This window comes from Toxorhynchites rutilus, chromosome 2 (genome assembly GCF_029784135.1).
Source record: "Toxorhynchites rutilus septentrionalis strain SRP chromosome 2, ASM2978413v1, whole genome shotgun sequence".
Lineage (NCBI taxonomy): Eukaryota > Metazoa > Arthropoda > Insecta > Diptera > Culicidae > Toxorhynchites > Toxorhynchites rutilus.
In genome coordinates, this window is record NC_073745.1 from 153,128,158 (window position 1) to 153,145,756 (window position 17,599).

The window sequence follows — 17,599 nt, forward strand, 5'->3', positions numbered from 1 at the left end:
ACCGAGGGAATTAATTAAATAATTGCATATTAATTCGACTCGATAAGCTCTGCCATCGGTGAGAACGGGAGCGAACCACAATGTCGGCTTAGGGTGGGATTACCGTTCGAGTGCGATTGGGTTCAGAATACCTCGGGGATTATGTTGCGACACTGAGGAACAACAAATTGGATTGGTTTGTGAACAATTACAAAATTCGTTTGATTTAAATTTTTTTCGAGTATATTCGTTAGGACCATTTTTTTAATTTCTGATAGTCATTAGTATTTTATATCAAACATGAGTCTCGAACAATATGTTTACTTTGACAATTGATATTGAATTTTAAATTAAATGTGTTATTGTTGGTTGTTATGATCTGATTATTTACCCGTCTGACGTCATATTCAGCTAAAGCTTATATTGCACAAGCGACAAGCTTTCTCATCGTATCCAAATTTATGCAATGTAACGATTTTTCAATCAAGACCAAGAAAGAACCATAAAATTATCAAAATCACTTGCTGAAAGGTGTATTCCATGGATGTAGAAGCGAATAGAATCACATCTGTGAAGGAAAGAGTGATAGACTTGTTCGTTGCACCAAATATGTAGAGAAACAAAACAGAGAACGAGAGAGCAAGGCTCAGATGAGTCATATTCAACTGAGGATAGTCAGGAGACTATGAAGCCATCTGCCTTCGTATTCGATTGGAAATGAGTTTTTGCTTCTTCCTGCAGTTTCCCTGTCAACATAAATCAAAAGTTATCCGGGCAGTTTCGTGGCTATCTGCTTTACGACGGTCCGTGTTCGTTTCATTTTTCACCGTCAAATTAACTTCACGGAATATTGACGTGAAAATACCCACTTTTGAAACAATGGAAACAACTATATGTTGAATGTTTCGTAACGGAAACAATTCTAACACCCCAGCAAATATAATGTATGTAATTGAGTATTGTTGAGTTTTGAGTTTCTGAGTTATGACTATTTGATGACTAACTTTTTTTTGACGTCAGAATACGTCTAACAGGAATATATGAGGGTAGAATCTAATTATTGAAAATGTAGGAAAAAAAGATGCTTATGCATTTCTTAATAGATCGCAAAGATACTTGCATCAATTGATAGGACATATTTCTACGCATTGAAAGTTTCTCGCGGCTTACACCGCGAAACCTGCCCAGCTTAGCTCACCTCTTTTTTAATATAATCTCTCAGGGTCGGCCACCGACCTCGGGAGGACTCTTCAACCCGTATTCTCTCGAAACGAAAACCTAGAATCACCTTTTCCAATGTGGACTGGTTCTGAGAAAGGAGGAGAGACAACTCGTAGAGGGAGTTAATTTTTTTTATTCAATAAACGTTAGTATCGATGCGGCACCGGATGTCACTCGTTGGGGCCCTTTAGTCACCTCGTTGATCTGAGAGAGAGTTTTCGACGTACCTCACGTACCTTTCTTTTTAATTTGCGTGGATTCGTGGTATCGTCTAATGATGTTCTGCTTCAGGAGTTCGCTGGGGATACCTCCACGATTGTCCAGGGATCAGGATATTGTGTTGGCGCACCTTTTCTATCACCACACTCGATCTTTCCCGCTTTCTACTTTCACCACTTACTTTCAGCTTTCTATTTCTCCAACTTTCTTCACTTTTACAATTTCGTATATCTTTTCAACTTTTACTATACTTTCCGCTATACTTCTCCAGAAAAACTCTTTTTTCCCTTCAACGTTTTCTGACTTCCGCTTAGCCTCGCAGTCAAAGTCCAAGTCCTCCTCGTACGCTCCATCGCCTTCCTTTTTTTTCTCTCTCTCTCTCTCTTTCTCTCTCTCCCTGTTTCTTCTTCCTCGATCATCTATTGTTTTACCGAAACTCTCGCTGTCACTTCGATGTGGTTCGATGCAGCCCAGTGGTTTCATCCTCCGAGGTGTGGGTTAGTTTTTATTACATGTATTATGGCAACGCAAAATTTATTTTAAAGACAAAGTACAGAACCAGACAGGATACAACAAAATAATTAACTTAAACACTAGAGAAAAAAAAACGTTGAAAAGATAATTTTACGTTCCTTAATTATTGTGGCGTAACAGCATCTATCACAATTAATAAAATATTATTTTTCTTGAGATGAGCAATTGAATAGTTGTGAAATGTCGAGGATTATCTAAACGCGCTAGAGTAGCCAGAGTAACAGCGGAACACGGTTTCCACAACCCAGACTTCAAAACCAAGGTGCCTGAGGAAATCGGCATTGAAAAAATACATGCTAGCCGGGGACACTTCTGTTCCCAGAAATAAATGCTTACTAAGCCAATGGTAGTCTTACATCAACCTTGCGGTTATAGCATAGTTATAAACCACTCATTTCTCTCTACAGTAGAAACGAAATACAATTTGTGTGATCAATACCACTACGGAAACAATCGTCGCTATTCATCGTGAAATGCAAAAACGAAAGTACCATATAAATAATGTCGGGCTTATTGGTGACTTTTACCGATCGATCATTTAATTTTCGCAACTTCGAGCATTTTTTACGGGTTAAAGTGGCGTCAAAGTGCAGAATATTTATAGCGGATGTGAAGAAGGTATTTCACTGCGATGAGAGCTATGTTCTTCGGTTGAAAACTGAAGGTATTTTTTTCCGCTATGGTTGTCGCCATCACACAACCCGATTACCGTCTTTCTTATTTGACTTTTTCCGATCGTTCACTTAATTTTCCGGGTTATTTGGAAGCCGTTATTTGAGGGTCGCAACATATTTGAAACTCATTCACCTAAATTTTAAACTCGCGGCAAATTTGAGAGCCCTGGTTCATTTGTTCATTCAAGCGGCGCGGTTCATTTGACTCTTGTTTTTAATTTTCAGACCCGCGGCTTATTTCGTTGCGTTATCAAATCGAGGCAAAATTGATAATTTCTCAGGAATACTTTTTTCGAAAATACCTGTCCAAAACAGGGCGACCAAAGATTAGTTCATAATATCACTGCTAGGGAGCACAGTTGTCAGAATAAAATCAAAATGCAGAAAAAAATATAACTCTTCAGGAATGCTTCCTAGTAACATTGTATCTTCTACAAAGTAGATCTTATGATCCCTGGCCCTATCAGGTTGACAATAGCTTAGTTTAAAAAAATTCAAATATTATTTTCTGTGAATAAGAATACAGTTTGAAATCCGTAATTCGGGTCAATTTCTTTACAATTACACTTTGTAAAAAAAGAAAAATTAAATTAAATAGAAGGAATATTTTTAAAGTCATTTATTTTTATTTACTGATAAAATGAATATGAATGCCTTCTGCACGGGATGCATGCAGTCCCTCCAGGCTCCTGGCTCTCTGAACGAAAGACTTGGACAGATTCAACCGTTTTGGCCACATTCCGCCATTTATCCCAATTTTCAAAAAAAAATACAGTAATGAAAAATACAGTGTAAACAATACACTCTAAACAACTTCTAACTAAATTTTCAAGAAAAAAACCCAATGGCTAATTTTCAACAGCGTTTTTCCCGTGATGCAATTTAATGTGGGACATCCTCTATTTTAGACTTATTGGCTTATTAAGAGTCGTGGATCATTTAAGACTCTTTTCTATTGTGGATTCGGGGCTTATTTGAAAGCCCAGCCCTAATCATTTCAGGCTAGCGGCCTGTTCGAGAGTTATGGTTGTTATTATTAGACTCGCGGCTTTTTTTTCAAAGCTGTGGTTTTGACATTGGAAACAGAATAGATTGGAATGTGAAAACCAACATAATATTAGAAGAGCAAATGGAAACCCACCGTTTTTCAATAGATTTTTAGTCAAAAAAGCTCACAAACGTTGAGGTTGGACGACTGTATTTGAAAAACAAAAAGAAACATTCGAATCAACAAAGCGTCATTTGCGGGAAGTTTTGCTTTTCGTGTTTAATCCGAAGATATCTGCGGCTGGAGCGCCTTTATTGATTATTGATACCGGTAATGAGAACGCTATTACTGAAACAACATGTCGGGAACGGGTTCAACGCTTCAGAAGTGGAGACTCTAGTATTCTTAAAACATTGACCAAAACGGCTGATACAATTACTGAATAAGTAAATTGATTAGTATAAATGGTATAAATCAGGGGCAAACTTTTGGGCATTACGGGCGACTAATTGTTCAAATGTCATATTGCGGTCTACCAACGTTGAATGTATTAACAATTTTTAAGATATAAATTTAATACTAAACTAAAAAACAAAGTTTTAATTAGAGGTGAAGGATATATAATACTAATATGTATTCAATGATCAATGAAAATGAAAAGAATTATCGATTACTGAATGATTGATAAGTAAAACATTATTTTCTTAAAAATCTTAATGTTAAACAATGGAGAATGTTTAAAGGAAATCGACATTTTATATATTCGTAAAGCATTTATCTATATAAATAAAAATGTAAGGCAAAATCTGTTGGTAAGCGGAAAATCCAAAGAAGGGATGGTCCGATTTTAGCCTTCTTTATTTTGTTGTATTCGTCTCTTTCCGTAGATCAATATAGTGGAGAGAAAACCCGGAAAATTTTCAGAAAACTCTGAAAGAATGTCGAAAAATTCGGAAAATTGAATTCCCACATGTTCGTAAATTACATCATAATAAGCGTTGTTAGTCCATTCGATGTTTGTACTATCGAAATTGATCTTTGTTCGTAAGCGGAAATGGATTTTCAGTAGAAATAACGCGTTACCATATCTTTTATCTTCTATAAATAAAAATGGAAGGCCAAATGTGTCGGTAAGCGCAAAACCCGAGGAAGGAATGGTTCAATTTGAGTCATCTATATTTCGTTGTATTCGTCTCTTCCCGTAGATCAATATAGCGGGGAGAAAAATCGGAAAATTCGGAAAATTGAATTCCCACATGTTCTACAATTAGCTAAGCGTTGTTAAGCCATTTAATGTTGGCGCTAACGAAATTGATTTTTGTTCGAAAGTGGAAAAGGATTTTCAGACGGAATAACGCATTCCTATATCTTCTATCTATATAAACAAAAATGGAAGGCCAAATGTGTTGGTATGCCCTAAACCCGAGGAAGGAATGGTCCGATTTGAGCTGTCTTTATTTTGTAATATTCTCTGTATCAAACATGTATTCCATGCAACGGAGAAACATGTTATTTCCAAATGCTTGAAGAATCTTGAACGAGAATTGTGTCTGAAAATAATTTTATATTATAAGGACGAATTTTTGTAGAAGTACTAGACAATTTATAGTTAAACGAAATTGTAAAGGGTCAAAGGGTAATCAATTAATGAAGAGTTCAGTGATTGTACTCACTAACGTTCACTTAGTAAGAAAACGTGGATGTTTGAAAGTATTCAAATCAAAAAATCTATTTTGGGCGGGACAAAGTTCGTCGGGTCAGCTAGTTTTTCATAAGAAAAGTACATCCCAATAGAGTAGTATATTCCTCAATTACTACAAGTATAAGAAATATCATTAATGGGAGTTATATGGCGTTATTGGTACGATTGAAGATTAAATCAAAAAAATAAATGTATGTATAAAACTTCTTTTTCATTTACTTCGTTATAGGTCGATCGCAAAAACAATTAAATTTCACGTTTTGCCGTTTGAGTCAATTCTCTTGGTACCGTGTTAACTGACATTGATGCGTAATTAAAAAAGCAATTTGACTATTTCCAGTAAAGTTATTGAAATATATTAGAAACAGAAATAAATATGTCTGCCGTGAAGTATAGGGGAGGTTCGGGTAAGACGAACAGTGGGGATAAGATGAACAGGTAGTTGATTTGTATAGTTATATTGAATTTCAAATTTATGTTAATGAGAATACCTTCTACATTCTATGCTATAATATTTAGGACACTTATTACGAATACTGAACAAAAGTGGAAAAGGTAAACAAAAATCGAAAATCAAACACGATTCCGCGTGTGGATGTGATTTTTGCGGGTTCGATGCGAAGCATTTTGAGTGGTTTGATTTCAAAATTCAATTTGCTCATGGTTATATTTTGGTTTGTATGTTAACAGCGAAGCGATATTAGGTACACCCAAACTAGCGTTGCTAGAAAGTATTTCATTTTCGGCAGAAACCATGTCTTCTCATGCCATGTGGCATCAAATGAGCAAATAATGTCATCTGTACGCTTTAAAATGTTTGTATATATGGAAGCAGACATCTCTTTCTTTTTTCTTTTTGCATCTTTTTTGGGATTGCACCCAAAATAAAGTCCAAACGACGTCAATCGAACCAAGACCGGCTGGAATACAAGACTGTTTCACACGACCACGCTATCCACATAGCTAATGATGCTGTTATGCAGAAGTGTGATAATATATACATATCATTACAAATTGAAGTTGGGAAGTGTTTTCTAATCTTACTCTTAGAAAACACATTCCAGCATAAAGGAGATCTATATCCATCTCGGTTTGGGCCGTGTACATATGTGGTAAAGTAATGTGTGCTTATTTGAAACGTGTCTCTTGTTTCGCTCGCTCGTATTAATCTTATATTGCCGTACCACATATATTATACAAATGCTTACCAGTATTTGAGAGCCATGACATTTTATGTCATTTTTACGCTCATTTAATGTAATAAATAGGGATGGCAAAACATGAGCTAAAAATCAATTTTGAGTGTATCTACGGAAAGGTAAATTCATTTGTGAGTGGAAAATTGAAATTATTGAAACAATTGTACTGGTGGGTGAAACGGATAGTTGCTAGTGTGAGTGAGATGGTCTGCGAAAAGTCTGTTTATTCTATTCCTAAGGAATGTCTTGCGTCTATAAACGGAAATCTAATCGCCAAAGGTGAACTGTCTAGAAGCTGACTGGAACCAAAAGCAAAACAGTTGGAGGTCTGTCCATGTATACGCTGAAACGCATAATATCACTTCTAGGTGAATTAATTCGACTTTTTCATCGTTTAACGGACATTCGTGATGAGTTTACACCTTGGTTGAATAAAATTATTCCTCTCACGAGCGATGAACTTCTACGCTTCGTATATTACAAACGGTGACCGGAATAAATCGCCACAGTAAACAACTGCAACAGAAACAACCGCTTAGAAAAAGTGTAGTAGGCTAGAAATATTTGGCGCGGGAAAAACATCATGTGCCTCACATTTCTATTATAAATTTATTCTCTTGTTCTCGTTTTTCGAAATTTATTCTGAGGACAATGTAATGGGGACGAAGTCCCCATTTGGCGAGGATAAGGAATCGAGGCGGCCCATGCCGCCAAGATGACGCAATCCGAGTCCACCGCCGACCCGCCGTCGGAAGCGGCGGTGTCTCGCACGCAAACCTGGGATCCACTGATTGCCCGGTTAGTTTGAAACATAGGATACGATCCTTTAGCAATGTCCGACCGAGCTCTAGCGAGCGTCGGACGGTATACGTCTGCCCGGGGCGTTACGTTTGCCTGGGGCGATACGTTTGCCCGGTTAATTCTTGTTTTGAAATACAATACCGCGCCACAATATTTATAGCCTACTACACATTTTATAAGCGGTGGTTTCTGTTGCAGTCGTTTTCTGTGGCGATTTATTCCGGGAACCATTACAAACCTGTCCATATACCCCCACTATTTGTCCATATTATCCGCATCGAAAAAAATGTTCTACTTTTTGGTCATTTTTAATTCAGTAAAAACATTTAAAAACAAACATGTTTTCTTAAACATTTGGCCGATTATTTCGAAAAATAGTATATTGAATTTTAAGAAACTGCATTCAAATTATGGGAAAGATGAGTTTCCAAATATACAATTGAAGTTCATCTTGATATGTCCGCCTCACCCCCATTTTCCCTATATGATGCATAAAATCGATTGTCACTACAGAGTTGTTTCATTCATGTTGTTGTTTCAACGTTTTAAAACGTTTCTCCGAGTGCAAAGTAGCTTTTGTACAACACAGGACGATCTTTGGAAAATGTTGTTTTGAAATTTGTTAAAAAAATAATGCAGTCAGACAAAAATCACTTTTTTTGGTAGCGCGGTCCAAATAGAGCTGAACAAATCAAAATATGGTCGCAACACCTTGGAGTCGAATAAACCTAAACTACATTTAACGAACAATATTTTGGATGGATGATTTGACTACAAATTTTCTAACACTAACTAACAGAAACATACATCTCCTCTCACTACTAATGTGGGTCATTGTGATCACTACAAACACCTTATAAAATAATCACGCCAAACGGCAAAGGGATAAATATTAAATAATCGTGCGGAAAGAACGTTATTTTTACGACATTCGATTCAGTTTTGAAATATTTTTCACTCTTCTTTACAGTTTTCGATGAACAAATTGATGTGCGAGTTCGAAAACAAATATTTATTGGTATGTATTGTATATACTATATGCAAATAAGGGAACTCAAACATGAAATCGAGCGACTTGACACACACAACTGTTCATTGTTTATCGGTGGATTGAAATCGATACCATGGCTTTGAAAGTTGTACTCCGATTATCACTGATTGATTTGCCGGTCTTTGTTCAATCGAAAGTAGTAGAAATTCTCGTTCAGTGAAATGGTGCTAAACATCGTTATCCCTCGATTAAACCCATCAATGAAGACATAGCAGCAGAGGAACATAAGTGATAGCAATGCCTCAGCAATCTAAGTTTGAGTAAGAAAAAAAAAAGTTCCCGCTAAACATGGGTTATTAAAATTATTGCATTAATGAATCGAAACGTTATTACATCGGGCGCAGTCTGCGGGCTCTGAACGATCACTAAACTGCGCATCGATAGCGACCAGACCTACTCGATAGGTAATTTAGCGTATATTGTGAACCAACAAACGCAAAAAAAATATTGCCCCTCCATGCAGTTCTAATCAATTTCAATTTGAATAAAAATAGCTTGGGGTGTGTATTTTTGCATCTAAAGAGAACTGGTGGCTGATTGCAATTCGAATCGATGTGGCAAGGCGCTCGCAGCCCCTTGTTTAATCATCCACCGTCAATCGGCGCACGGTGCCAGGGTTTATTTTAATTAGAATAAAATCAATTCTATACAAACAATGACGACAGTGTGAAGCAACATATCGGAGAATTGTTTACAAGCAAGCAATGTTTCGCTTAGAACTATACTGAAAGGATGGAGATGTGTTAAATCTAAAGATTGAATCTTAGTGCTAATCCCTGACACGGGTACCCCCCGTCTCAATGTAGACCTAAAGGCAGACAGCCCATTTACCGAAGCACAATTAACGTCCGCTGCAAAGGAAATTTGGTCCAGACTCCAGTTCCCCATAAGAGAGCAATCAAAACTCGTGCTAATCCCGTTCAAATGAAGCTACCAGTCGCCATCGTCATGGTGAACAAGTTTATTATTAACTGTCATCCGACGTGAACGCTGAACGGGAGCTTAACGATGAAATATTACCATTAAGCCGACACTGGGTAATTGTGGCGAATAATTGCATTTATGCGCTTATGGACGCAGAAGTCTGCGTGTGGAGAATTAAAAGAACCACTTCCGGCGGCCAGCGCTACGAGCCGTTGTGAGAAAACAATCCAATGGGCGTTGACCAGTTCGTCAGAACTGCACTTCATAACTGAATAAGGAAGTTGGTACTGCTCATCTGGAAGTAGCAGCATGGCGGTGGCGTGACTTATGTGGCTGTTTCTTATGCAGGGCATGCCGTCATGCCGTACGAATTGTGCACACACCGTGGCCAACCACTGGCTAGCGAAAGTGTAACTTTTATATCGCTGCATCGTCGTGTAACCTAGGTTAAACGGTTTAGTATTTACTAATTGACATCAATTAGGCCTATCTTGGCAACAAGTGTACAACATATGTAGTACGCGAGAGTGCGTGATTATAACGCGCGCGCATGATTAAGCCGCTCTATGATCGACCGGACTGAAACTAGAGTTGTTTTTTTTGGTTTACGATCCTTGTGAATGTACTATCCACTCCACTACTAAAAAACTACCCGGGAGGTGTAGCAACTACTATGGTAGACTACGGGGTTCGCGTAATGAAGCCAAATTACACACCTTGACAGACTAATTGTGTCCCGGGGAGCTGCTTCGCTTCCAGCCGAGCGGGGTGCTGCCTTAAACGCATCGATTATACGTCTGGGCGAGGTGATTTATCAATTTGCTGCTATCACTACCGACACCAAAACCACACACCAAGTGGGGATTAGTGGCAGATTTGTTAGTAGCGCGTTTGCAGCGGTACTAATTGTTTATTGTACTGTAACGTTGTACTGGAGCTGGAGTTGTATATGTTGATGGAATGATCTGTTTACGGTCGTACATGGGAACAAGAATACTTCGGTGTGAGAGAATTCCTTCAAACATTTCACACGCTTTCCATCGTAACAGGTTGCCAATTTAATAACAGTGGGGTCGTGGCTCTTATGCCTGTGGTTAGCGTCAGACGTGTCGTGATGGGAGCATTGGGTTCATTTCTCAAATTCATTTCTCAAATGAAGCATGTACTGGTATACGCGTATTCTAGAGCTTGCCATATAACCAAGCCGTATTATTTGGCAAAACAATCATAACCAAGTACTTACATAAAAGAATATAATCACGCTAGAACGAAGTTCATCTAGAAATGTTAGAAAAATATTTCAAATCCCATGATTATATTTGTTCACGATTTTTTTTTCCTTTCGTGGATTCGATCCGGAGCTCTATTCTTCTACGCATTTCGTATATTTCTACTCGACCTTCCATAAAAAAAGATACGTAGAAACGTGTTTTTTGACCGAATGAATGGATTTGAAACGAATGGCGCTGGGCCTTTAGTACTTGCATTTTTGCAGGTCTCTCGTCCAATGGGTCAGTTAGTTATGGGCGATATCTACCCACTACAATATACGAGTTTCACATTTCACGATCCTTACGAGAAATAAAAATAGAAATTGAAATGAGTACATCAACAGTACACTCTTGCCGGCAAAGGATTTTTTGTATTTGTCAGACAATGCTCCGACTCATTCCATGCAATGCGAATGGAAACCCTTGAGAGGAACTTTGTCCAACTAATTAAATACCTCTGGACATACATTTTTCTGTATAAATTTGACCGTTAACATTAGCATTAGCCTAGAACAAGAAAGTATTCAGAACTTTTAACTTGAAGTCTTCATCAGTTACTGAACAGATACTAAATTAAATAAGCATGTACCCTCCAATAGCTAAAAATTGTCTTGGCCACGGCTTTGCAACTGCTAAGAGAGGAAGGAACGTTAGTTCGAAAATGCACAGAATGATCCAGGGGATGTATTTCGAGCGAGGTTAAGCGAGGAATCAGAGTTACTCGTCAACCATGAACCAAGCTTTGGACGTGGACCTTTTGTATCACTCCTATAAAAAGAACAAAGGACTTAACTGAATTAGCGGTTTTATTATTAGTGATATTTATGTTCATTCATGAATACAGATATAAGGGAACCGGAGAATATCAAGTTTATCGTGATAATGTTATAATACAGCCATTCTATGCCAAACCGATATAGTGGTTCTCAGATTTTCGTCAAAAGTGTTAATTTTGTTCTTCATCGCAAAACATTAGACCCGTATTTTTTCATTTTTTTTATTAAGGTGACCATGTCCATTTTAGGGTGGTCCGAAAATTCACTTTTTTCACTTTTCTCCAAGAATTATTTTTTTTGAAAAATTCATAACTTTTGAACTACTGGACCGATTCTGATGATCGATGTATCAAATTGAACCTAGCCTTTTATTATAATATTTTGAACATGCAGAAAAAAAATGGATTTTATTTTGCGTAATCATTGATTGTAGTCGTTTTTTTATTGTATTCATGGCTTTGGCGTGGGACTACGTCTAACCGGAGTATATGGGGGGTAAAAAGAAAACCTAAATGCAGGAAAAAATGAAATATTCGGATTGCTTATAACTCGAACATTTCTTACTGGATCGGAAAGATGTTTGCATCAATTTATAGGGAATATTTCTACGCTTCTATCGCAATTAATAAAATGTTATTTCTCATTAGATAAACAATAGAATAACTGTAAAATGTTAAGCGTTATCTAAACGCCCTAACTGCCTCGTTTTGATTGGTTCGATTTACGGTTTCCCTAATACAGCCATCAAAACCAAGCTGCCTTGGGGATATCGGCATTGCAAACACATGAAAGTTGGGGGTATTTTTGTTCCGACTAAAATGTGTTTCCCCAACACAGACTTCAGAACCAAGATGTCTGGGGAAATCGGCTTTGCAAACAAATGCAAATTACGAGTACTTTTGTATTCACTTGCCTTTGTGCGAACTAGAAAACGTTAACCTTAACACCTTAACACGGTCTCCTGAACTTAGGAACCTGGGAAAATCGTGCATACACTAGATGCGAATTATCTTTCAAGTGATAACTTCGAAAATCTACTCCAACTGACTCCTCAGTCAAGTTTTATGTCTTTATACCATGAGTACCTTACCCATGAAGTGCACCCTTCACCGGGCATCTCCAACCAGGTTTGCTTCCCATACTTTTGCAATTCCTCTGTCAATTTTGATCTGTCCATGCGACAAAAGATCCATGGAATCCCAGATCATCTACGCTCCGATTAAATTCCGGAGATATTTTCGGCAGAATATGGGTAAGTTAGATCTGATAAAATGTTCTTTACGGTTCATGCATAAACGGGTCCACTGGCTTCGGCATCTTCAATGAAAATTCCAGTGCCTCTTTCAAACTCAAAGATCCTTGTTCCGTGTATGTCGCTGAACTGGGTGCGATATACTACGCTTTAGGGATCATTGAAACATTGCCCATCGACCATTATTTTATTTTTTCAGACAGTCTCAGCTCAATAGAGGCAATCCGCTCAATGAAAGTTGATAAACGCTCATCTTATTTCCTAACAAGAATAAGACATCTATTGAGTGTTTTGGTCGAAAAATTATTCAAGATTACCTTAGCATGGGTTCCCTCTCATTGCTCGATTCCGGGGAATGAGAAAGCGGACTCGCTAGCTAAGGTGGGCGCTTCAGAAGGCACACTTTTTGAAAGGCAAATTGCTTATAACGATTTTTTTCACATTCCTCGTCAGGACACACTCGTTAGTTGGCAGCGCATGTGGAGTGAAGATGAGTTCGGTTGTTGGTTACACACGATTATCCCTAAGGTTTCGACGGAAGCGTGGTTTAAGGGATTGAATGTCGGTCGTGATTTCATTCGCGTGATATCTCGGCTTATGTCCAATCACTACAACCTAAACGCGCATCTCTATCGCATTGGGCTCGCAGCAAACAATCTTTGTGATTGTGGCGATGGCTACCACGACATCGAGTATATTGTCTGGTCGTGTATCCGGTTCCATGCTGCTCGCTGTCAGCTCTCTAGAGCATTGAGAGCAAAAGGCAGACAATCGGATATCCCCGTCCGGGATATCTTAGGTAGCCGTGATCCTGATCTTCTGCTTCATCTATACCTGTTCCTCAGAAACGCCGATGTCAACGTTTAACGTAAATGTTTCCTTCGTTGTGTCCCCGTTTCATATCCCTCCTATCCGATCGATAAACTTTTACTTAGTCGCGGCAATACATACACACACTCTTTACAGATACACGGGCCAAAGGTTGTGCAGTTCACTGATCATTCAACAAGAGCCAAAGGTTGTACCGCTCATGACAACTCTACACGAACTGATGATTGCGCCGGCTAGTGACCATTCTATCCTGGATTCCTCGAGTCGAGAAAGACGCACCACGCTAGATATGAGGTACAGACTAGGGGGGCGTTGCTGATTAATGGTCAGCTGCATCCCAATAGGAAGTATCCCGTGTCGGGCACACGTACAGAGCATTGGAGACTGCAACATCTCAATTACGAAAACACTTGTAATACTAACCTCGAGCCAACCGCGAGTAATCGGTTACATATTACTAACATAGATAATAAGAAAAATTGTCAAAGTATTGAACTCCCGGCCCCGTGAGTCTAACGCCATATGAGCCTTGATAAAAATATATATATTTTGGGAAAAAAAACCAGGTCAACCATCGATCGAAAAAGGATCTCCCATTTCAGTGTTTCCAAGGATGTTTTCACCGGTTTCGCGACATGCGGCCGAACATTGTCGTGCTGCAAAATAACTTCATCGTATTTTTGCTTGTATTGTGCCCGTTTTTCCTTCAGTGTGCGTCTCAAACGCATCAATTGTCGTCGGTAGAGGGCTCCTGTAATGGTTTCATTCGGTTTTAGCAGCTCCTAGTACACCACACCCAGCTGGTTCCACCAAATAGACAGCATAACCTTCTGGCCGTGAATATTCCGCGCGGCTGTCGATGTTGATGCATGGCCGGGTTATCCATACGTTGCCCGACGTTTAGAATTGTCGTAATGAACCCACTTTTCATCGCCAGTAACGATTCGATGCAAAAAACCCTTTCTTTTGTGCCGTTGGAGCAGTTGTTCGCATGAGAACAAACGGCGTTCGACGTCTCGTGGCGCCAATTCATACGGCACCCAATATCCTATCTTTCGGATCATTCCCATTGCTTTTAAACGATCGGATATGGTTGAAAGCTACTACAAGTGTATCTGCAAGTTCTTGTTGTGTTTTTGACGGATCTTGATCGAGTAAAGCCTCCAATTCTTCATTTTCAAACTTTTTTGGCGGTCCGGAACGTTCTTCGTCTTCCAAGTCAAAATTACCACTTTTAAACCGTGCAAACCACGTCTGACACGTTCGCTCAGTTGAAGCATGGTCACCATAAAATTCCATCAAAATGCGATGACTTTCCGCAGCTTTTTTCTTCATATTGAAATATTGAAGTAACAATAACACTCTTGTTGGTACGAAATTCGACATATTCGATGTGCCAAAAATCTATGCTGTTTACGCTTCAAGTTTTTGACATATACTGAAAAAGACGCACAATGACAGTAGCTTTCCAACGAATGTCTGGAAATTCGATTCACTGGAATAATAATCAAGTTACGCCATCTGTTCTAATCCGAAGAAACTTACCGGTACACCTAATGCAAGAATATTTAGCTCATTTTCCGTACAGGTCAAAAATCTAACTTTTCTTTTTTTTAATCATTGAAAACACAAAACACAAGCGCCGAAATGCTAGAATGAAAGGAGCTGGAAAAAGGTCACAATACAACCAAATTATCAGCATAGTGACACTTTTCATTTGACACAACTGAAACTTCGGTAGATAGTGCCATTCCCGTGATTCAAGGGGTGGTCGGTTCAGGGCCATCGGTCGGGCAACCATTAAGTCGAATTATCTCTGTAGTAAAAGGACTCATTGGAAAGTTCAATGGAGCATATTTATTTGGTTACAAAAATTTTGTTTCAGTCTACTTCCTTCATATTTTTGTGCATTACACAGACACATAAGAGAAAAAAAGTAACCGAGATATTCTGAAACGAGAAAATTGTAGCTTTAATATGATTTATCTATCCTCTACGTGTGTTCATTTATCACGAAGTTGTACAATTTCACCAATCACAAAATGTTTTCGATATTGCAGCTTGCTCATTTTTTTCTTCTGTAGTAATGTGTCAGTAAGAGGCTTTTTTTTGTCATTGATTGCACTCAATATCGCTATTTCAAAAGTTAAGGTAAAGATATGGGTGGTTGTGATCATTACAATGTAGAAAGAAAATCTATGTTTGGTGATTTGTGATCACATTTAAATAATTTTTGAAAGGATGCATAATTTTCAGCTTTTTTCGGAAACACATAAGACCTACGGCCAATTCAAATGAAAGAATTACGCTCACTTGATTATTTAAACGATTACTGTTCAGAAATAATTACATTCATTACTTCGTGTTATAAATCAATTTGTGTAGATTTATTTTAATGCATTTATGTGTTACACTCGAGAATATTATGAGGCTTATATTTTCATACCTGAAAAGAGAAGAAAATAATCTTAGATTAGAAAAAAAATAATTTCACAACGATTAATAAACTTTATCACTATGATAGCAAAATAAATATTTTGTTATTGAAATAGTTCGCATCGAAATTTATCGCAATGCATTCCCCTGGACTGTTCCTGCAAATGAATTACAACCTCAAACGGTCAGCTAGGAAAGAATTATTCGTACAATTCAGACACTCAAGCAAAATACCACCAACAACGCTATCTTAAAACACTATGCCGTTTCGTTTCTGCTGCGAATACAACAGCAATAAAAACGTCGAACAACATTCCACCGATTCCGTCGCGCTCCGGTGTGTGACACTAAGTAATGCGATTAACCAGCGGTGATAGAAATGGCACTCGAGAAAATGAACGGCATTCTCCGGAGCTGTTGATAATTATCGATCGCCAGTCAGGTTGGTCGAGTTAATATATTAACTTTTTTATTGGGACAGTATATCGCTTCGACAAATAGTAATTAGTTGGGGTTTGTTGTTTCCGTTGTTTCCTGTTTAACACGCTTATAAGGAATTCTGGTTGTCCAAATAATTGATACCTGTTCGACGCTTAAAGTGGCCTGCGGGAGACGGTACACGGGATTAGGTACAGCAAATGCCTTCCACAGCTTCCTTGCAGTTATGCACGTTGAGGTTCACTAACTTGACGGCGCTCTGATGCAGCTGAATGACGGTGCTGTTGAGATGCGAACACTCCCAGTGATTGCCATCCAGGTAGAGTGTTTGTAGCCGGGGGAAAGAATTCTGCACCTCGCACATGCTGATGTAGGACAGACGATTGCTCGAGAGGAACAGTTCCTGCAGGACGTTGAACTGCCATCGGCTGGCGTCCAGAATTGTGAGCTGGTTGTAGTCAAGCATGAGCGTTACCAGGCGGGGTAGATGAAGTATGTCGCCCAAGGTGGTGGTGAGCGTACGAATTCGGTTGTGCGAAAGCTTCAACTCGACAAGATCTTTCGCAGGATCCAAGAGGGACATATCAATTTGCTCGAGAAAGTTGTTGCTCAGATCTAGATCGCGTAGTTTGCTGAGCCCTTTCAAGAAATCAATCGTTTGAAACCGATTGTTCTTGAGAATTAGAGTTTTCAGGTTATACATCGAATCAGGATCGACAATCAACTCCGACAGGTAGTTATTCGAAGCATCCAAACTTATCAGGTGTTCCCAAAGACTAAATGACATGAGAGACACATTCTGCATTTGCACAGTTTGTGCGTTTGTCAGCTTCTCTGCCAACTCCTTGGTGACACTTGTTATGATGGTTTTATCATCCGGGAATGGATAGCTACCGAAAGCGATGTCATTATGATCCGGGAATACCCATTCCGAGACATCGGTATATTCGGTGATCATTATGTTGTTCACCTCGCAGACATTTGTTCGGCTTGAACTGCAGTTGAGCTGCAGCGCAGACGTGGAAGCAGTTAATGCTCCGAATACCCTGCAAAAAATCAAGCAATCACAACGAAAATCACAATCTTGATGACAATAACAAACCAGAGAATAGACACCGAGAACTGCATTTCAGAGAAAGTGCGTCCGAACGTTGACAGAGTTGCAACCACAATGACTGGAATGCATTTCTTCTCTCACCGAAAAGACTTGCGGTTGAGCGCATCTAATAGGTTCAGACAATGAATCTTGACATGCGATTCAGTGCAAATTGTGTCACCACTGTTATTTTGAGTAAATTCGAAG

The 17,599-nt window shown here is 38.8% G+C and overlaps 2 protein-coding genes across 4 annotated transcripts in view; both read right to left on the minus strand.

Moving 5' to 3' along the window:
* Positions 1-17,599, minus strand: part of LOC129770788 (uncharacterized) — a 337,533-nt gene that overhangs the window by 139,114 nt on the left and 180,820 nt on the right. The window lies entirely within an intron of this gene.
* On the minus strand, positions 15,274-17,508 carry LOC129770790 (leucine-rich repeat and transmembrane domain-containing protein 2-like). Its single transcript, XM_055773876.1, has 3 exons — positions 17,399-17,508; positions 16,441-17,342; positions 15,274-15,868 (listed from the first exon to the last, which is right to left on the minus strand). The coding sequence occupies exons 1-2, from the start codon at positions 17,422-17,424 to the stop codon at positions 16,484-16,486; spliced, it is 885 nt and encodes a 294-aa protein (XP_055629851.1). The 5' UTR covers positions 17,425-17,508; the 3' UTR covers positions 15,274-15,868; positions 16,441-16,483.

Excerpts from the sequence above, each read along its gene's own strand:
- LOC129770790 (XM_055773876.1), bottom strand. The coding sequence starts at position 17,424 with ATGCAGTTCTCGGTGTCTATTCTCTG. Across the intron at positions 17,343-17,398 it reads TTCTCGGTGTCTATTCTCTG|GGTATTCGGAGCATTAACTG; the intron begins GTTTGTTATTGT and ends GATTTTTTGCAG.